Below are 22,024 nucleotides of genomic sequence, written 5' to 3'. Positions count from 1 at the left end.
TTGCATTCTGTCACATTGTCCATTTCTTTGACTGGTTTTCCTGCCAGTTCTCTCTCCCACTGAATGTCTTCCAGGAAGTTTCTCATGCCTGTGTAGTCTCCCCCCCCCTTTTGTAGTTTGGTTTTCCCCATCCTATTCCTGCTGCTCTCTCCACTTGTAGCTCAGCTATGTAATCAAAGCACAGAACCACATGATCACTAGCTCCAAGGGGCCTTTCATGTGTGACATCATCGATGTCTGAACTACTCAAGGTGAATACAAGGTCCAGTCTTACTGTAACATCCTCACCTCCCTCTCTGGTAGTCTAACATGTGGATGCATGAGGCTTTCCAGTACCACATCCATCATCTTGGCTCTCCATGTTTTGGGACCCCCATGGGGCTCCAGGTTGTCCCAGTCAATTTCCTTGTGATTGAAATCACCCATAACTAGTAACTTTGCTCCCCCCCCCATGCAACTTCTTCTGGCCACCTCAGTGTGTCAACCATTGCTCTGTTGCTCTCGTATTCTTCTCTTGGCCTCCTGCAGTTCTGTGGTGGGTTGTACATTACTGCAATTACCACCTTATGGCCCTCAGATTGGATTGTTCCTACTAAGTAGTCCCTTTTGCACATTCCATCCATTCCTTTAATTTCTTCAAATCCCCACTGGTTTTTAATGAGCAGTGCAACTCCTCCTTCCCCTCTCCTCTATCTTTCCTGAGGATTTGATATCTGGGTGGAAAGATTGCATCTGTTATCCTAGCGAGTTTCATTTCTGAGTGCTATTGTGTCTGGGGACATCTTGATTCTTTCATGCCACTCCTCGCACTTTTCTATTCCGTCTGCATTTGTATACCAAACAACCAACTTCTTTTCTAAAACTGTGGTCTGGGGGATATGCTGGAGTTGGAGAAGTGGGAGACCTGATATGGAACTATGGGTGGTTGCTGTGAGGGTGGAGTTTGTAATGAGGTGGGTGGGGGCATTAGATATGGCATGTATGTTTTGGGTAAGAATGTTTGGTTGCATTGGGGTTGTCCTCGTTGGAAGGCTTCTGTAGGTGGTTGTGAGGGTGTACACCTACCATCCGACTTACGACCGAGTTCGGTTCCGAGAAACCAGTCGTAAGTCGAAATGGACATAAGTCGAACTTTACTACTGAATATCAACATCACATTTTTGTAATGATTGTTTTATTGTTTTATTTTGGTATTTCATGTTTTACTTTACTTTTTATGCTGTTAGTACTGTATTTTATACTGTAAGGTTTAGGATAAGCACTGTGTACAACACAAATAGTTGTTTATTTCCCAGAAATTTGGCAAAAAAAAAAAAAAAACACGGTCGTAAGTCGAGTGGTCATAAGTCGAGTGGTCATAAGTCGAGTGGTCATAAGTCGAGCAGGTCGTAAGTCAGATGGTAGGTGCATTTGATCTTCCTCTCAAGTCTGTGTTCTCCTAGCCATTTTCATCTCTCTTTCCTCCTTTCATCTTTGAACTATCTCTCAATTTCTGCCTTTCTTCTAGTGTTCTGTCTTCCTGTTTGTGCGTGTGTGTGGTGTGCGTGTGTGTGGTGTGCGTGTGTGTGGTGTGCGTGTGTGTGGTGTGCGTGGTGTGCATGTGTGTGGTGTGCGTGTGTGTGGTGTGCGTGTGTGTGGTGTGCGTGTGTGTGGCGTGTGTGTGTGTGTGTGTGTGTGTGGTGTGCGTGTGGTGTGTGTGTGGTATGCGTGTGTGTGTGTGGTATGCGGTGTGCGTGTGTGTGTGTGGTGTGCGTGTGTGTGTGTGGTGTGCGTGTGTGTGTGTGGTGTGCGTATGTGTGTGGAAGGTGTGTGCGTGTGTGTGTGTGGTGTGCGTGTGTGTGTGTGGTGTGCATGTGTGTGTGTGGTGTGCGTGTGGTGTGCGTGTGGTGTGCGTGTGGTGTGCGTGTGGTGTGCATGTGTGTGTGTGTGGTGTGCGTGTGCAGTGGGGGGGGCAGGCAAATCAAGAAAGTGGAGCATACTCAAGGTGTGAGTGTACCTGTGCCTCATACAGAATCTTGCAACCCCTACTGTCAAGGAGATGCGAGATGCAGCGAAGTGCTGTAAGCTTCCTGGCTGCCCTGTTTGCAAGATTTACAACGTGGTTCTTCATGGTCAGTTTGGAGTCAAATTTCACCCCAAGGATATCAACTTCTTTCCCAGCCAGGTACCAACACCCTCCCATTCATCCTTACTACTGCACCGGCACTACCATCATGGTGCCTAGAGACCATCATCATTTGTGTTTTCTCAGGTGCAAATGTTACTTGCCATCTATTTCCCCAAGCTGATATAGGTCTTAGCTGGTGATTGATGTAGCTTAGAGCAGCTGGCATTTCTCCTCTTGAATAAGTGAATGTCATTGTACAGTCATCTGCATATGCATGGGATTCTGGGATGAGATGAAGAAGGTCATTAAAGAAGACATTCCATAACAATGGGGTCAGCACGCTTCCTTGTGGAACACTTGCCCCAATAGTATGTCTTGCTGATTCCACTGAGGAGACATAGCATAGAGCCTGCAATTCCCAGAGCTTGCAGTTTTGCTAAGAGACCCTGGTGCCACATCCAGTCAAAAGCACCAGTAATGTCCAGTGGTACCACACAGCTGACTATCTTGATAGTTGTGACAGGACCCACAAGCATAATACCAGACACAAACATCTCTACGACATTCCCCATGTCCGACTAAACCTTTACAAAAATTCAATGCATGTCAAAGGCCCTAAAATCTGGAACACCCTACCTGAAAACTCTTGAACCGCACACATTCATCACCTTCAAAACTACCGTTAGAAAACATCTTGTCTCCCTGATACACCCCGTCAACTAACTACATAAAAACCACATGGTGGTTCACACTTACACTCACTCACCCATTTGACTACAGTGGACCCCCACTTAACGATCACCTCCCAATGCGACCAATTATGTAAGTGTATTTATGTAAGTGCATTTGTACGTGTATGTTTGGGGGTCTGAAATGGACTAATCTACTTCACAATATTCCTTATGGGAACAAATTCGGTCAGTACTGGCACCTGAACATACTTCTGGAATGAAAAAATATCGTTAACCGGGGGTCCACTGTATAAGCACAGAAATACGTATCTTAATCTTAAAATAATGATTCCTAACTAGTCACAAGTTTGCCTGTGATACTTCAATATAGAAACTATGTATTGTGCTAAAACAAAAGCATTCACATTGCTAAACTCACAAACTAGTATTTAGTCACTTAGTATTTAGTCAACTTACTCCACAATTTGTAATAATTTAGGGTTACGAATTAATCTAAGTTTGCTAGGTGTTCTAGTGGCCCCCTCTGTAATTAGTATTTTATTAAATGTAAACCACACAATAACCAAAATCTGTAAACCCCGCATTGTAATCCTTAGAGAGAATAAACTTCGATTTGATTTGATTCAGTGACTGGTGCCACTTAGTGTAGAGGTTTAACAACAGATCAGCAGCAGAGTAACCTTTCCTGAAGCCATATTGGTCACAAAGTAGTGAGTGGTAGTCAAAAAACTCTGTCATTTGTCTTGAGATTATTGTCTCAAGGATCTTGCCAGTGGCTGACAGGAGTGACACTGGTCTGTAGTTGCTGATTTCTGCTCTCCTCTTCTTTTTGTGAAGAGGGACTACATTTGCTTCTTTCCATAAAGAAGGCCATCTACACTGTACTAGGTAGTGCTGAAAGATGTGAGTTAGAGGTGCTGCTAGCTAGCCTGCACAATTTTTTTTTTCCAACAAGTTGGCCGTATCCCACCGAGGCAGGGTGACCCAAAAAGAAAGAAAATCCCCAAAAAGAAAATATTTTTATCATCATTCAACACTTTCACCTCACTCACACATAATCACTGTTTTTGCAGAGGTGCCCAGAATACAACAGTTTAGAAGTATATATGTACAAAAATCCACAATATATCCCTCCAAACTGCACATCTTTTCAGCAATCTTGGGCTCAACTTGTCTGGGCCCACAGCCTATTTTGGTCAAGCAATTTAAGAAAGAAATACACCTCCTCCTGCCTTATTGTCACCTGGAGTTTACCTGGAGAGGGTTTCCGGGGTCAACGTCCCGATGGCCCAGTATGAGACCAGGCTTCATGGTGGATCAGGGTCTGATCAACCAGGCTGTTGCTGTTGGCCGCACACAAGCTGGCGTACGAACCACAGCCCGGTTGATCAGGTACTGACTTCAGGTGCCTGTCCAGTGCCTTCTTGAAGGCAGCCAGAGGTCTATTGGTAATCCCCCTTATGTATACTGGGAGGCAATTGAACAGTCTTGGGCCCCAGACACTTATTGTGTTGTCTCTCAGTGTACTCGTGGCACCCCTACTTTTCATCAGGGGAATGTTGCATCTCCTGCCAAGTCTTCTGCTTTCATATGGAGTGATTTTCATGTGCAGGTTTGGTACCAGTCCCTCCAGGACCTTCCAAGTGTATATTATCATCTATCTATCTCACCTGCGTTCGAGGGAATACAGATCAAGGACCTTCAACCATTCCCAGTAGTTTAGGTGCCTTATCACACTTATGTGTGCCATGAAAGTTCTATGTACACTCTCCAGGTCTGCAATGTCACCAGCCTTGAAGGGGGCCATTAGTGTACAGTAGCATTCCAGCCTAGAGAGCACAAGCGATTTGAAGAGAATCATCATGGGCTTGGTGTCCCTAGTTTTGAAGGTTATCATTATCCATCCTATCATTTTCCTAGCGGATGAGGTAGATACATTGTTGTGGTCTTTGAAGGCGAGATCCTCTGACATCATCACTCCCAGGTTCTTCACAGTACGTTTCCGCTCTATTGTATGGTTAGAATTTGTGGTATACCCTGACACATTTTTAATTTCTTCAAGTTTTCCATATCTGAGTAGTTGAAATTTCTCCTCGTTTAACTTCATATTGTTTTGAGTGGCCCATTAGAAGATTTGATCGATGTCCACTTGGAGTCTCGCAGTGTCTTCGATGGAGGTCACTGCCACGGTGATCCGGGTGTCATATTATTATTATTATAATCAAAAAGAAGCGCTAAGCCACAAGGGCTATACAGCGCTGCAGGGTAGGGAAGGAAGCAAGGGAACTGGATGGCAGAAGGGAGGGGGGATGATCAGCAGGTTACAGAAAACAGCGGGGCAGGGGATAGTACGGGGGTAGAGGGTAGCAAGAGATACAAGTAGAAAGGGCTGAAAGTATCAGAATTTGTGAAGTAAGTCAGTCGTTGTCAAAAAGTCAATGAGAGAGTCCGGATGAAAGGTGGGTCCATCAGCGAGAAGGGAAGGTAAAGAGAGAGCAGCGGGGCGAAGACGACGACAGAGGTAAATTCTGCGTGCTCGTTGATAAAGTGGGCAGTCCAACAGAATGTGGCTGACTGATAATGGAGCTTGGCAATTCTCACAGAGAGGAGCAAGACGTCTCTCCATGAGATATCCATGAGTAAGACGAGTATGGCCAATGCGAAGACGGGAGAGAGTAGTCTCCCAACCTCGACACTGGTGATAAGAAGACGGCCAGTAACCTATACTCGGTTTAATAGACTGAAGTTTGTTGCCGAGCATAGTAGACCAACGTTGTTGCCAACGGGTGTGAAGGTGGGAAGATATTACAGCAAAATAGTCCGTACATGGAATACCTCTATAAGAAACTGGTAGGTCATGTACTGCTGACCGCGCAGCAGTGTCTGCCTGTTCATTGCCCTGTACGTCAACATGACCAGGGACCCAACAAAAAACAATATCTTTATGCTTAGTAAAGATGCGGCGTAGCCAAAGTTGGATACGGAGGACTAAGGGGTGAGGTGTATCAAATTTTTGTATAGCCTGTAAAGCACTAAGGGAGTCTGAGACAACCACAAATGATGACACAGGCATAGATGCAATACGGATAAGTGCTGTAAGGATGGCATATAATTCAGCAGTAAAAATACTAGCTGAAGATAGTAAATGCCCTTGTACGACGCTGTCCGGAAACACTGCTGCGAATCCTACGCCGTCAGAAGACTTAGAGCCATCTGTGTACACAGCAATGGCATGAGAATGAGAGTGAAAGTGGTCAAGAAAAAGAGAGCGGGAAGCGACCGTAGACAGTTGGGCTTTCGAGCAAGGGAGGGAGAAAGAACAGACTCGAACAGCTGGAACTTCCCAGGGGGGTAGGGAAAAGTGAGATGCTACATGTACATAGAAAGGTGGTAGTTGAAGAGAAGACAAGAGCGAATGAAGGCGAAGAGAGAAGGGACGGAGTAAGCAGGGGCGGCGAACAAATAAAGAATGTCTACTAATATCAGTGACCATTCTATAAATGGAAGGATTGCGGAGATCATGAGAGCGTACATAGTAGCGCAGGCAATGGGCATCACGGCGATCGGATAAGGATGGAACGTTCGCTTCTGCATAGAGGCTTTCGACAGGGGAAGAGCGAAAAGCACCAAGGCATAAACGTAATCCTTGGTGATGAATGGGGTTAAGGCTAGAGAGAGTAGCAGGAGATGCCGCTGAATAGATCTGGTCACCATAATCAAGTTTCGATAAAATAAGGGTGGAATGTAGGTGAAGGAGGGTTCGACGATCAGCTCCCCACGAAAGATGAGCAAGGGTTTTAAGAAGGTTCAGCCGGCTGTGACAAGTTGCCTTCAGAGAGGTAATGTGAGGTTTCCAGGATAACCTACGATCAAAGAGGAGGCCCAGAAACTTGACTGTATCACGTTCAGGGATACGTGAGCCATAGAGGTACAAAGGATGATCAGAGATGACAGAGCGTCTAGTGAAAGTGATTTGGTGGGTTTTAGTGATGGAAAATTTAAACCCATGTGTGGTGGCCCAATTGGAAACACGGTCGACTGCATGCTGGAGAGAAACTGTAAGGAGGTGACAGTCAGCGCCTGCACAGGCAATAGCGAAGTCATCAACATAGAGTGATGACCAAATATTTGATGGAAGACTAGAGGCCAAATCATTAATAGCAAGGAGAAAAAGTGTTGTGCTCAGAACACATCCCTGGGGGACACCTTCAGCTTGGACAAAGTCCGGGGAGAGCACATTATTAACCCGAACACGGAAATGCCTGTCAGTTAAAAAGGTCTTAAGGAAGGATGGTAGATTGCCTCGAAGGCCTAAGGAGTGGGCTTGGGCTAAAATATTATACCTCCAAGTTGTGTCATATGCCTTCTCAAGGTCAAAAAATATGGCAATAACTGAGTGGTTATTCGCAAAGGCATTACGAACATACGTATCCAAGCGCAGTAAGGGGTCTATGGTAGAACGTCCCTTACGAAAGCCATATTGACGAGTGGAGAGACTGTTGTGTGTCTCTAAATACCACACTAAACGTCTATTTACTAGACGTTCCATTACTTTGCAAACTGCACTGGTAAGAGCAATGGGACGATAGTGGGAGGTTTCATGTCCCGTAGTGCCTGGTTTGCGGAAAGGGAGAACAATGGCGGATTTCCACAGCTGTGGAAGAACTCCTTGTGACCAAATAAGATTGTAAAGGCGTAATAGGACTGCAAGGGCTGACTGATGTAAATGTTGTAGCATACGAATATGAATGTCGTCGGGCCCAGCTGCCGATGATCGACAAGCTGAGAGTGTTGCCTCCAGTTCTTGAAGTGTAAAAGGCACATTATACTGTTCTTCTCTGAGAGAAGAGAAGTCCAAGGGTGCTAACTCTCTGGCAGACTTTGAGGAAAGAAATGAGGGGCATAGATGGAGTCCCTGAGAAATACGGACCAGATGATTGCCAATTTCATTGGCAACATCTAGTGGGTTTGCTATATCAACACCGGCAACCCGCAGAACAGGAGCCGGGTCAGGAGAATATTTACCACTCAGTTTTCGTACTTTTTTCCAGACTGCACTCATAGAGGAAGCAGAGGTGATGGTGGAGACATAATCTCGCCAGCAAGTGCGTTTAGCATCACGGATGACACGGCGAGCGATCGCACGCTTCTGTTTAAAATCAAGGAGTCGCTCTGTGGTTCTATTGTACCGGTACCTGCCCCATGCAGCGCGTTTCAAACGTACTGCACGAGCACAAGCAGGAGACCACCAAGGCACGCATTTCTGAGAATGCCTGCCCGAAGTTTGGGGTATAGAATGAGAAGCTGCGGTGAAAACGGAGGACGAGAAGAGGTGTAAAAGCTCATCGATGGAGGACGAAGAAGGAACCTCTTTAAAAACAGTCAGGTGTGAGTAAAGGTTCCAATTTGCCCGATTAAATTGCCAGCGTGGGGTGCGAAGAGGTGGCGAATATGAAGGGGAAGTAAGAATGATTGGAAAATGATCACTGTCATGTAAGTCCGGGAGAACAGACCAAGTAAAGTCTAATGCGGCGGAGGAAGAGCAAACTGAGAGATCGATGCAAGAGAGAGTATGAGTCCGAGGATCAAAATGGGTGTGAGTACCTGTATTTAAAACATGGAGGGGGTGGGTGGCAAGAAAAGCCTCTAACTGAATTCCACGGGAATCACAGTGAGACCCTCCCCAGAGGAAATGGTGGGCATTAAAATCACCAAGTAACAGAATCGGTGGCGGTAATGACGAAACAAGGAAGGCAAAATCCGGAATAGATAATGCCCGAGAAGGAGAGAGATATAAAGAACAGAGCGTATACCACCTATGTAAGTGGATACGGGCTGCTGTGTAATGCAGCGAAGTATGAATAAATAGCTGATGGTACGGAATATCAGTGCGGAGAAGAAGGGCACTTTCATTAAAGGTCCCATCAGGAAAAGGATCTGAAGAATACAATAAATTATAGCCTGAGATGTGAGAAATAACAGCAGAGTGTAATTTTGGTTCCTGTAAGCAAACACCAACAGGGGCAAACTGGGAGAGTAACATCTGAAGCTCACCCCGATTACCCCTGAGGCCGCGTATATTCCACTGTAAAAAGGCCATGATTGGCAATGATAAAGATACTTGAAATCCGCAGGTAAGGGTTCCTACGGACTAGAAGGGTTAGAAAAGTCCACATGCGGAGGCAGTGGAAAATGTTCAAGCAGCGAAGGAACGGTGCGCTGTGAAGAAAGGAGTTGCGCAGATGGAGCAGAGGAGAGTGAAAGAGCGGAAGGTGGATCAGTGTCCATTGATGGTTTGGTCTCTGCAATATATTCAGAGATTGCTTCAAGTGTTTCGGAATTCAGAGATGTCGTATGGGAGACAATATTGGGAATGGTAGGGGGAGGATGAGTAAAGATTGGAACTGTATTGGACTGTACCAAGGTAGGGGGGGGCGAAAGGGTGGAGGGAACTGGAGAAGCGTGGCAGGGGACAGAAGAGACAGGAACCTGGGAGGTGGCAGAAGAGGAAGAAACTTGGGAGGGAACAGGGGAGGAAGGTACATTACGAGGAGGAGGGTGAACCTCTGCACTTGTAACTGAGCCAGTGAGAGGGGAAGAACTAGGGACAGAGACAGGGAGGGTAAAATGAGGAGGTGGAAGATGGGTAGGAGGTGTTACCGGACCTTTTTTTGACTTTTGAGAAGTAGAGGGACGATTGGGAAGAGGTGTCGTACGAGGTCTCGTCGATACTGAGGCTTGTAAGAGAGAACTCGAAGAAGCGAGATTAGACTGAGGCGTTGAAGTAGGGACGTCTGAGCCGAGGACAGCAAAAGGATTAGATACAGGAGTGATTATGGGAGAGGTAACCACAGAGGTGGGTGTAGAAGATGGGATACCAGAAGTGGGGGGACGTTTTGAAACACGGGAATAAGAAACACGTGGGAGTCTCCCTTGGAGGCGGAGATGAGAAACTGCCATGGCATAAGGGAGACCTTCTGTCTCTTTGAGGTAACGGATTTCCCGCTCGTTTAAATAGACCTGACAACGGCGAGAGTACGAAGGGTGAGCCTCATGACAGTTAAGGCAAGAGGGAGATCGATTGCAAGACGTATTAGAATGGTCATCGGCACCACAGACTGGGCATTCGGCGATAGATCTGCAATATTTCGCTGGATGGCCAAATCGCCAGCAATTTCTACACTGTTGTGGTGTAGGGATCACCTTTCGAACTTGTAACCGATGTCCTGCTATATAAACGGAGGATGGGAGTTCTCGGCTGTCAAAAGTTAAACGAGCCACATTGCTAGGGTATCGTCTCCGCCCACGGGCAGGAAGAACGTAAGTGTCTACCTTGAGGATTGGGAGATCTTGGAGTTCCAGCTGTTCTAGAATGTCGGTGCCACATGTCTGGAAATTTTGTTGAACTATGGTATGGGGCAGAATAACGGTACCACTACAAGAATTGAGGGAATGATGTTTTTCAAGGGTGACAGGAACAGTATCTATATGGGAAAGACGAGAGAGCTCACGAGCCTGGGTAGCATTCTGTACGGTAATGATGCGCGTACCGCTCTTAAGAGCATGAAAAGAAATATCTTTACCAACATGGCGTAGGAGTGCCTTGCCAATACTATGGTCAGAAAGATAGGCAGTAGAGGAAGTTGGTCGTAAAGTGAAGAATTTAGTCCACTGTTCAGTCTGAAACTGAGCGTGGAAAGGTAGTGAAGGACGTGTCGATCGTTTCTGAGAAGAACGAGAAGGTGAAGGTGGAGAAGTATCATCAGCAGGTAATTGTCGTTGACGTTTAGGCGTGGGACCAGAGTTGGTCCGACGTGGAACGGGTCGGCGATTTGAAAATTGCCGCACCGTAGAGGGAGAGGCCGGAAGCATAGTCAGAGGAGAGCGAAGGTCTGATAAATCGAAGGAGTCAGTCGAGGCCTCAGTACCTGAAGCGGGTGAGGAAACAGCACCGGCAATAGGTACAGAGGCATGAGGAATGTCTGAAGAGTGGTCCAAAGACGAGGCGGGGTCAGAACGGGGTGCGGTATCAAGAAGGGGCCCGGGGGTACCAGGTTCATGGACTAGGGCTGCCATGGTTAGGTTACTTCTTTCTTTTTGTTTTTAAGAAAAAAAAAGAAAGAAGAAAAGAAAATAAAAATAAAAAAAAGAAAAAAAAAGGGGGGACCGGGGAGGGATAGTTCCTAGGAGGAATGAAAGGGCCAGAAATCTCCCTCCGCGCCCAAGAGGACTCGACACCGCTAGTAGCGCAGATGCAGCATGGAACCCGTGCCATACCCTACCCTTCATGCCAGTAAACCAGCAATCTGGGATAGCAACCTCACATCTGCCGAGCTACCTCGGTGGACAAAAGAGAGGGCGGCCGGATATCCGCCACAAAGCATACCTCCTTCAGCCACCACCCCCGGAATCCGAAAGGTGGCTTCCAGAGATACACCCGTCGCCCAAAAGACACCCAAAGCTACTCCGGGATACCGGAGAGGGATCGGGACATCCCTAGGCAATCCAGATTCCACGGCAAACTACGCCACCGCCAAGAAACCTCAACGGAATGGGATGGACCCCGGTGTCCTTTCCCCTACCTAGGAACTAGCGCGCCTGTGGGAGAAATCACGAAGGCTAAAAAGAGGAAGGGCAAAAGGGAGGGGTGAGGAGGAGGAGGAGGAATGGAAAAAGGGGAGGATGGGGAGGATGGGATAGGGGAGGGGAGAATGGGGGGTAATTAGGTTCGGTCTGAGGAAGAAGACCGACAGGGCTAATTCCTCAGACCAAGAGCCTCTTCACCACGCCAAGGAGCCCCCCTTGAAGAGGCTCCCATCCTGTAGATTAGAGGTGGAATGAGTTCATCAGGCAGATAACCTTATCAGTCCTTGACCAGGGACCACCAGGTTTTGGAGCCTACTCTACCTGATGCTAGCTTTCTTTTTGTGTCCACCTCCCATTTAGCAATGGCCCACTTTTGAACATTACCCACAAGCCTACAGGCTTGCCTGTGCAAGTTCCTGTTAGAGGAGGTAGGATGACTCTCATACTTTTGCCATGCCTTGTACTTAGCAGTAGCAGCCTCTCTACAATGAAGGCCAAACCAAGGCTGATCTGTAGGCTTCGTCACATTGCCGGTGAGGAATGTGTTCTTGTTGTAGATTAAGGATGTGTCCAGTGAAGGCTTTCACTTGGTTGTCAACATCCCCTTGGAGAAGAGCATTCCAATCGGTGGTGGTGAGCTCAGAGCAAAGGGCTGGCCAATTACCTCTTTCCCATAGCCAGGATGTGCGTGTGGACTCCTCACGCCATTCTGTTGGAATCTTAAGTGTCGTAAAAACAGTCTTCTGGTTAGATGATCCAATGTAGCCAAGGGGTTGACAAGTGACTATACCTTCTGGCAGATCACTCACTACTGGGTCGAGAGGAGCCAGAGATGCGAGTAGGAAAATCAACAAAGTTTCTCATGTCAAATACTGCAAGAAAGTCATCAAAGTCCCTATGTATAAGGTGTTGGTTGAGGTCACCAACAATTATATGTTGATAGTTGTGTTGGGGCAGAAGGGAGTCCACATTTTCCACTGGGAAGTTGATGGGGTCTGCATGTTGCCACTGAGGTCTGTACATTGCACATGCTAGTACAGAGATACTAGTGTTTATGCATAGCTTGAAGAACATCATTTCAAGATGAGTAGAGATGGCAGCACCAATGTGCTGGGCATGTACACTTTTAGAGAAGCACACAGCAACACCTCCTCCTTGCCCTTGCCTGTCTCTTCTCATCCATGAGGTGTAGCCAGCAATTCTTGTAAAATTTTCTGGAGTACTGTCATCCTAAAATGTTTCAACAACAGATATCACGTCGGGACGTCAAGTGTTCACAAAACTGTGTGTGAGAGCTCTCCAACATTAGTAATGAAACTTCTAATGTTGGCCGACAGGTTGCTGATAGACTGACTCCTCACGATGTATTCAGTTTGACGTGGTGGGTGTGTAAGGCATGTAAGGTGCCTGCCCTTGAGAGGGGTAAGGCACCGAGGCAGCTGCAGAGATATAGGTCTGTGGTCTTGTATAAGGCACAATACCACCTGCTGGGCCGAGATAGGAGTAGCCGAGTGGGTGACGTGTGAGTGTGTTCACCAATTCAGAGATCCTGCTGGTTTGTTCCGAGAACAGGTCTCTAAACGGGTGGTCCGATCTGTCAAGTTTCTTTTTCTTCCAAGACTGATCCTCCTGATGTCCTCTCTTGTGGCAGTAATTGCACCTGGTATCTCGCAGGCAGTTGTTAGTGGTGTGCCCCTTCTGGTGACAGTGAGAGCACTGCCTAGGTGCCTGGGAGGGTGGACTATTTGTTGCACCTCCTCTGTTTTGCTGGATTTGTCCACAGGTTCTGCCACTGGGACTGTGTTGGTGGAAGGCAAGATGACTGTAGATGTCTTCCTCTTCCACATCCTCTACCATGCTCCTGTACAGTTCTGACAGATGTGTCGGTGCTGTTTGTACTTTGGCACAGCAGGTGTTCAGGTGAAGTGATAGTTCCTCGATTATTAACTACACCAATCTCTGGTGAAGAAAATCCTGACTCAGTACTTGCCGATGAAGCACTGCTGCCAGATGTTGGAAAAGTGTTGGCAGGTGTAGGATCAGAGATGGTATGTGCACTGTCTAGTGTACTGGCAGGTGCTGAAGCAGAGATGTCGGGTGTAGGAGAATTAACAGGTTTAAGGCTTGCTTCGTTGCTGGGAAGAGGATCTGTTCCCTCTGTGATGGTCAGAGGAATTGTGTTAGAATTCCCAAATGCAATGTTTTGAGCTCTGTCAATCTGTGGGGCCTTAGTGATGACAGAATTCCACCAGTTATTTACGTCTGAGTTGAACTCAGTGTGGGACTTCCAGTCTTTGTCAATAGTGTCACCATCAGCTGAGCAGCTTATGTCACTTGATGTAGGCTTGCACTGACCTACAATAGCTTGAAGCGTCTCTAATGATTTGAGGAGCTCATGAAGCGCTTCCCTGTGATGGATTATCTTAGCTGCTACTTTGCAACACAGCCCAAGAGGGCAGTCTTGATCTTTGGAGAGGAGTCCCTGAGGTACTTCTGAACCTTCCTCCTGTAGAACCATATACCACATATACCACAGGAATATGGATATCCTTCAATTTTCTGAGATTTTCAACCTGGCTGCAACAAAATTCTTCTTCTGGAATGCAATCTATGTGGCAGTAGTTGGAACAAGTAGGCCCCCTACGTCTCCACCTTCCCGTCTCAGAGAGAGAGCCACTCATGAACCAACAGGTATTATGCACGATGCAGTCATCAGGTCTGATTCCTGAACAAGTGAAAAAGCATATTACTCGCCATTCATGCTTATTATGCCTTACATCTACAAGCACAGGATAGCACTTTGTCTGGATTTTTTTTGGGTTATCCTAAGTAATTTACACTATGTATAATAACTGTATTTATGTGTACCTGTGAGACACAGAGATACAGAGTCAGAGACAGCCAAAGTCAATCAGCCACCCAGCCAGCCGAACATGTATTACACACTTTCCAGAATTGTTTCCCTTTACTCAGAGCATATTTTATAGGACATTCTGGCAAGATGACACTACCAGTGATATAAAAACTGAAAGGATGTTGCACAAATGTTGCATATGGGTTATTATCAAGGTTTTTGATATTTCCTCTACCACTTGTGGCCACATCCATCTCAAAGCCACTAAACTCAGGGTCAACATCACTTTCCTCTTAAAAGGGGAGTGTAAATACATCAGTGAATACCTGGTATTTGCCATGCTATTTGCTCTGGCTGGCAATCAATTGAACTGGTGGTCCCAATTTTTTTTAATACTGTACACATCTGGTCTATACTAACCAGGCATTTCAGGCCAATCATGCCAAATTTGGAGGCAGGAAAAATAAAACGATCTGTGTTTGGAGCGCTAGTAGTAAGAACGTAGATCTACGTTTGCACAGTTAAGGGTTAATGGTAAAGTGCAGGCATAGTACATGACTGTTCAGATGTCACTCCAAACCCCTTCTTTGAAGTGCAGGAATTGTACTTCCCACCACCAGGACTCAAGTCTGGCTAACCAGTTTTCCTGAATCCATTCGCAAAATATTACCTTGCTCACACTCCGACAGCTTGTCAAGTCCCAAAAATCATTCATCTTTATTCATTCCTATTTAAAATGCTCACACATGCCTGCTGTATGACCAAGCCCCTTGCACACAATCTCTTTTACCCCCCTCCCTCCATCCTTTCCTAGGATCCCTATCCCTCCTCCCCTCCACTATAGATTTATTCATCCTCCAGGTCATTTTATTTTACTTCTTCCTCTCTAAATGACCAAACCATCTCAACAACCCCTCCTCAGCCCTCTGAATAATACTTTTAGTAACTCCACACCTTCTCTGCATAATATTTACACCACACATTGCCCTTACACATGACATTTCTTCTGCCTCCAGCCTCCTCCTTGCTGCAGTACTTACAACCCATACTTCACACCCATATAAGTGTGTTGATACCACTACTCTCATACATTCCCTTCTTTTCCTCCATGGATAACATTCTGTCTCCACAGATACCTCAATGCACCACCCACCCTTTTTTCTTCATCAATTCTATGGTTCACTGTGTCCTTCATAAACCCATCTGGTTATGCATGGAGGCAAAAAGGAAAATGGATCAGAGTATAGTGGGACCAACACTCTTGTATGGGTGTGAAACATGGGTTTTAAATGTTGCAATGAGGAGGCCACCCTACCTCAGTGAAAGACAATTGATGCATTAAAAAAAAATCATATTTTCTGTAAAATGCAAGACAAAACATATAAGGAAACATGTTAGCTAAGGCACAAGTGACAGTGAGTGCATTTCCTTCTTTGGATAACCCCAACTTGTTAATAAGTGGCTGATGTATAAAACAATCACAACCAGTTTTCCCAGTAGTAGTTCTGTATGTTGCAACTACAGTGTCATGAATATGTGATATACAAGAGATGAATTGATATTTCTCAATAAATTTCTTAATAAAATACTAGTGAATTTTATCTGTAACATCAACAGGCAAACCACTCATTATATCAATAAAACTCAGAACATACAATTCAAACTTCTCACTAAATACTGGAGAACCACTCTTCTTCGGCTTGGTCTTGGAGACGACAACATTTGGGAACCAGTCACTCGGCACTAGCTTCAGCTGTACAAATGTATTGGGAAGACTCCCAGCAGGCACGATTATATTTCTGGCCATGACAACTTCGACAATGAGTCTACCAGTCCTCATGAAAAAAGCCTGAGAAGATCAACCAAGATATTAGTCAGGTACATTACAATGTAAAATTGCAGTTCCTAAAATTATTAATCAATATTAACCCTTTCATAGTCGCTACCCCTACTAGCAAACTTGCTCTCACAGTTGAAAAATTTAAAAAAGAAAAAAATTTCTTATGAAACGATAGAGAATCTTTTTCCAAAGGTTATGAAACCAAAAGTAAGTAATTTGATGGAAAACTTACGGAATTACACTCGCAAAGTTAGCGGTCTCTGCGATATTTACACTTCAGCGATATCGCCCACTTTGAGCCTTATTTTGGGCCATTGTTGCAATCAACCAAACTTGTAGCTAATTTGCTAGTACTCCCTTTTTTCTATCAACTGAGTACAATAAACTACCCATTCACCTATTTCAGCTACCTAATAAAGTGATCAGAAATTCGTAATTTGGCCAATTTCACACAAAATTCAATAAAAGCCAATTTCAAAATAGGGTCCAGAATAAACAATACAGACAGTCATGGCTCTAAACTAACATTTTCTCTGTTCATCAGTCACATCTCTAGGCCCCTCTTATATTACACTTGCTTTCCTTTCTGAATTTTTATTCATACAAAAAATTAGAAGATTTACTGTTATGCACACTACTGCATTATTGTAATAACTGCATAAATAATATCAGTGCATTCGTGAACACATATTAGGCCCATCAGTTGATATGTATTGGACGCATGATACAATCTGTTTATTCTTGAACATTTCTGCTACTTAGAGCTCAATTTCTAGCTACTTTCAGTCCCAAAACCAATCAATATCATCTCTATTTCTGTAATGTATCTTCAATTCTATCAAGCGAAATGAAAACAAAAAAAAAAAAAAAAAAAAAAAAAAAAAGCGAAAAAACACCCCAAGTTGCTGTTTTAACACTTTTTGGGTCGACATGCCCTCTCCGAAACTCGTTCTCAGGGTCGGCCAAATTTCAAAAAAAAAAAAAAATTATTTTTTCTTATGAAAAAATAGTTTTTTTTTCTAAACATTATAGGATAAACAAAAAAAATTTAACATCAATACTTACGGAGATATGGATGCATGAAGTTTGCAGAAAATGAGCCGGGTATGGCAACAGCGGCGACTGCCGCTCACCCGGTAAACTTTAGTTTACTTGTATTTGAAGGTTTGTTGTTTTTTTCACTATTTTATTTTTTCATATAACTTATATGGCCTATGAGACCAAAGTAAGGTGCAATGTACATATATACACTCGTTGTATACAACACAATAAGCACACAAACATAATTATCAATATATTGTTTACAAAACTTGTTTACAAAAACAAACAATACAAAACATTGTTTATTATTATTGTTCTATAATATATATACCAATATACAGTCACTGAACATATTCCTATTAGTTCTGCAGCTTGTGGAACTCTGAAACATGGTGTCATACACAATGGTGTTTTATCTTTCTCCCTCATTCTATCTCTTTCAATCTGTCTCTCTCTTTCTATCTGTCTGTCTATCTCTGTCTCACAGGTACACATAAATACAAGTATACATAGTATAAATTACCTAGGATAACCCAAGAAATCCAGACAAAGTGCTATAATCTGCTTGAAGATGTGAGTAAAAGTGATGACACAGTCTTGTGGCTCTCTGAGACAGAGAGCTAGACAGATAGACAGATAGACAGGGAGCTTGACAGACAGACAAATAGACAGACAGAAATGTTAGTGTACCAGTACCAATGTACTAGTGTTCCACCCTCCTCCTCCTCTTCTTCCTCTTCCTCCTCTTCCCCCTACTCTTCCTCCTCTTCCCCCTACTCTTCCTCATACTCTTCCTCCTCCTCCTCTTCCTCTTCCTCCTACTCTTCCTCTTCCTCCTACTCTTCCTCTTCCTCCTCCTCCTCTTCCTCCTCCTCCTCTTCTTCCTCTTCCTCCTCCTCCTCTTCTTCCTCTTCCTCCTCTTCCCCCTAATCTTCCTCCTACTATTCCTCTTCCTCCTCCTCTTCCTCTTATTCCTCTTCCTCCTACTCTTCCTCTTCCTCCTCCTCCTCTTCCTCCTCCTCCTCTTCTTCCTCTTCCCCCTACTCTTCCTCCTCCTTGTCCATAGTGTAAATTACAAGGAGTCGGCAGCTGTCAAAGTGACATATTGGCTCATTACTCTTTCCCCCTCCGGCCTGTCAAAACAATGGGGTCGGATGCTGCTTCCCCTCCTCCATTTTATCTAATTATCTTTCTCCCTCATTCTATCTGTCTGTCTATCTCTGTCTCACAGGTACACATAAATACAAGTATACATAGTATAAATTACCTAGGATAACCCAAGAAACCCAGACAAAGTGCTATACTCTGCTTGAAGATGTGAGTAAAAGTGATGACGCAGTCTTGTGGCTCTCTGAGACAGAGAGCTAGATGGATAGACAGGGAGCTTGACAGACAGGCAAATAGACAGACAGAAATGTTAGTATACCAGCAAAAACAAAGGGAGGGCGATGTTCACCTCATCTTTTGGCATCAGCTCTACCCTCATTTACCCTCATCAAACGTCAGCACTTATCAGATGTTATCTCCCCTTATCTTGTTACTGTCATGGGTGAACATTTATTATTACATATTATTATTATTACCTATTATTATTATTATGTATTATTATTATTATGTATTATTATTATTATGTATTATTATTATTATGTATTATTATTATTATGTATTATTATTATTATGTATTATTATTATGTATTATTGTTATCATTACGTATTCTTCTTCTTCCTCCTCCTCCTCCTCCTCCTCTTCCTCCTCCTCCTCCTCCTCCTCCTCCTCCTCCTCCTCCTCTGCCTCCTCCTCCTCTTGCCTCCTCCTCCTCTTGCCTCCTCCTCCTCTGCCTCCTCCTCCTCTGCCTCCTCCTCCTCCATTCTTGGAACAAGTTTGAAGAGCTTGTAGTTCATAATCACTATCATTATCATCACCAATGCTCACATCTGAGTCTGGGATTTTGGAAAATAGGAGTTTCCTCTTTGATTCTGGTACAACTGAACGACGGCCCAGCACCAGAGGTGGAAGGCTGTGGGTTGTCTGGGTTTTCCTCACTATTACCCATATTATGGTCATTAGTTTCGGTCAAAACCTCACCAGAACCTTGAAACTCATCTTCACTGTCACTTCCATCTGTATTAGAACTGTCACTGGGGAACAAAAGTGTCCCAATTCGCCGAGGAGTGAGGAACTTCTTACCGCAGGGCACGGTGGAAATTGTGTACTATGATGGCATTCCCACAATGCACCACTGGGTCCCAGATTTTTTTCCTACTGCGCACACCCACCACACAGACCCATTCTCTCACATCTAGGCTTATCAGCCTTTTCCTGCGAGATTTGAGGCTGCTAGAATTTATGCGTACTAGTACGACAAAAACCCCTACGCGTAAGACGTACTAGTACGACCAAAACCCTCAAAGGGTTAAACCAAAAACATGATCCGAGTTATTTTTCTCATTATGCACTGCGTACCAAAGGATTTTTTTATACAGTGCACACTTACTGCATAGACCCATTCTTTCATATCTAAGCCCAAATTTACCACTCACAGCATAACTGAGTGAGCTACGCTCATGGCGTTGTATTACGGGACAGACACTGGCTTCAAAGCCGTGATATAACGGGACCGACACTGAAAGGGTTAAAGAGCATAAAGTATTCTTATCATTTTTGCTTAACCCTTTCAGGGTCACCAGGCTCTCTCAGAGACTTGTTCTCAGGGTTGCCCAAATTTAAAAAAAAAAAAAAAAAAAAAAATTCTTAAGAAAAGTTTTTTTTTTTAAACATTATAGGCTAACCAAAATTTTTTTACCATCAATACTTACCGAGATATGGAGGCGTGAAGTTGACAGAAAATGCCCCATATATGGTAACATCACCGACTGCCGTCACCCGGTATTATTTTATTTTGTTTTTTAGGTACTATTTTCTATTATTTTTTTTTTCCAAGTAACTTTTATGGCCTGTGAGACCAATATGAGCACTATTTTATAAGTTTTTCTCTTTATTTACTACACTTGTTTATAATTTAGTGGGTGGTCTATTGCAGGTGTTGTTCCTTGGTACTTGATTACTATTTGTCTGATGACAGAAACAGAATTTGCCATATGGTGGTTTGTTTCTGGTCCTCATCTTATACATATTATAAGCATTGAGCATGGAAATGTCCAGAAGATGAAAAAAGAGTTTTATGTACCACTTATAACTCTTGCAAGCACAATCAGCAAACCCAATCTGCATGTCACACTTGTCCACTGAGTGCATACTGAGGGTGTAATCAATCACAGCTGCAGGTTTTAGAATGGGTTCATTGCTTTCTCTTTGCTGCCTGCCAGTGATTGTCATTTCGTTAGGGTGAACTGATGACAACAGTGTGACATCTTGTTTGTCATGCCACCGAAATGCCATGATGTCATTGGCAGCAAACGCCTGCACCTCACGTCTACGAGTGCCAGCGTCAAACCTGGGCATATGTTTACGATTTGCACGCACTGTGCCACACACATCTGCCATGTTCACTCGCAAAAAATCATTGAGTGAGGTGCTTGTGTACCAGTTATCAGTATATAATATATGCCCCTTACCAAGGTATGGTTCTTTCATTCTTCTAACCACATCTCCAGAGATGCCCAATAACTTCCTGGTATTTTGCAATGTATAACTTCCAGTGTACACAATAATATCCAATACAAGACCACTGTAACAATCACAAAACACAAATAACTTTATACCAAAGCGTTTCCTCTTGTTTGGTATGTACTGCTTGAAAGAGAGTCTTCTTTTGAACAGAATCAAAGACTTGTCAATTACAAGCTTCCTGAAGGGATAAAAATACATATTGAATTTCTCTTTCAGGTACACAAACACATTCCTAATCTTATATAACCTGTCGTTTCTGTCAGGCCTGGTTTTGTCTGAGGAGTGAAGCATACGTAATAGTAGCACAAATAGATTCACTCCCATTATATCACTGAAACCTGGGGTTGCAATCAGGCAGTCTGTTGACCAGTATGATTTCACACTGTGCTTATACACATGTGGCATAAGCCATATACACATATGGCATAAGCCACAGTTGTCTCCTTCCACTTGTGTAGCCATGAGCTTGGTGAAAGTATTGTTTGCCATGGTGTACTCGTAGTGTCTGTTGCTTTCCCTGACAATAATTTCCATCAGGGGTTCGTCAGAGAATAACTCGAAACATTCCGGTTCGGTGGCATTGTTCCCCAGTGTACAACATGGCCGTATTCCACTTTGGCTTTCATCAAACTGGTGGGGATTTGGAACAAAATTGACAGCTTCCTGCCAATCCCAGGTGTGGTCTGCTTGGTGGGTACTGGACAACCACAACCTCCACAACCACAACAGGTGGTTGTGGAGGTTGTGGTTGTGGAGACTGGTGTGGTGGGTGGGTGGGGGATGGTGGCCTTTGTTGTAAATCAGTTGAGGTAGCAGCATGGGTGGCAGCGTGGATGGCAGCGTGGGTGGCAGCATGGCCCACTGCTGATGCCTCACAGCCGGCACCACCACTACCACCACCATGCACATTTTCCATCCCAATTGCAACACTATCATCATTTTCACTGTCTGTTCCTGTTGTACATCCACAGAATATACTCCGAGATGTACTCCTTTCCCTTGGAATAGCATATGGCACACTACCAGAGCGCATATATCGTCGTATATACTGACGCTTCACTGGAGAATATTCCACTTCACTATCACTACTGGAAGTGTTTTCAAGAGCTTGTAGTTCATATTCACTATCATCACCAATGCTCACATCTGAGTCTGGGATTTGGGAAAATAGGAGTTTCCTCTTTGATTCTGGTACAACTGAGCATGAACAAGATGGCCCTGCAGCAGAGGTGGAAGGCTGAGGGTCGTCTGGGTTTTCCTCACTATTACCGAT

General features: G+C 44.4%; 1 protein-coding gene across 5 annotated transcripts in view; it reads right to left on the bottom strand.

Annotated features, from left to right (window-relative positions):
* LOC128690150 (protein unc-13 homolog 4B-like) overlaps positions 1-22,024 on the bottom strand; it is a 195,102-nt gene that overhangs the window by 7,568 nt on the left and 165,510 nt on the right. For all 5 annotated transcript variants that reach the window (XM_070090542.1, XM_070090544.1, XM_070090543.1 and 2 more), the window contains one exon: positions 15,895-16,088. In XM_070090542.1, coding sequence (XP_069946643.1) covers positions 15,895-16,088 — 194 coding nt within the window. The remainder of the gene's footprint in view (positions 1-15,894; positions 16,089-22,024) is intronic.

Source organism: Cherax quadricarinatus, chromosome 32 (assembly GCF_038502225.1).
Source record: "Cherax quadricarinatus isolate ZL_2023a chromosome 32, ASM3850222v1, whole genome shotgun sequence".
Taxonomy (NCBI): domain Eukaryota; kingdom Metazoa; phylum Arthropoda; class Malacostraca; order Decapoda; family Parastacidae; genus Cherax; species Cherax quadricarinatus.
This window is presented reverse-complemented; position numbering and strand designations above follow the sequence as displayed.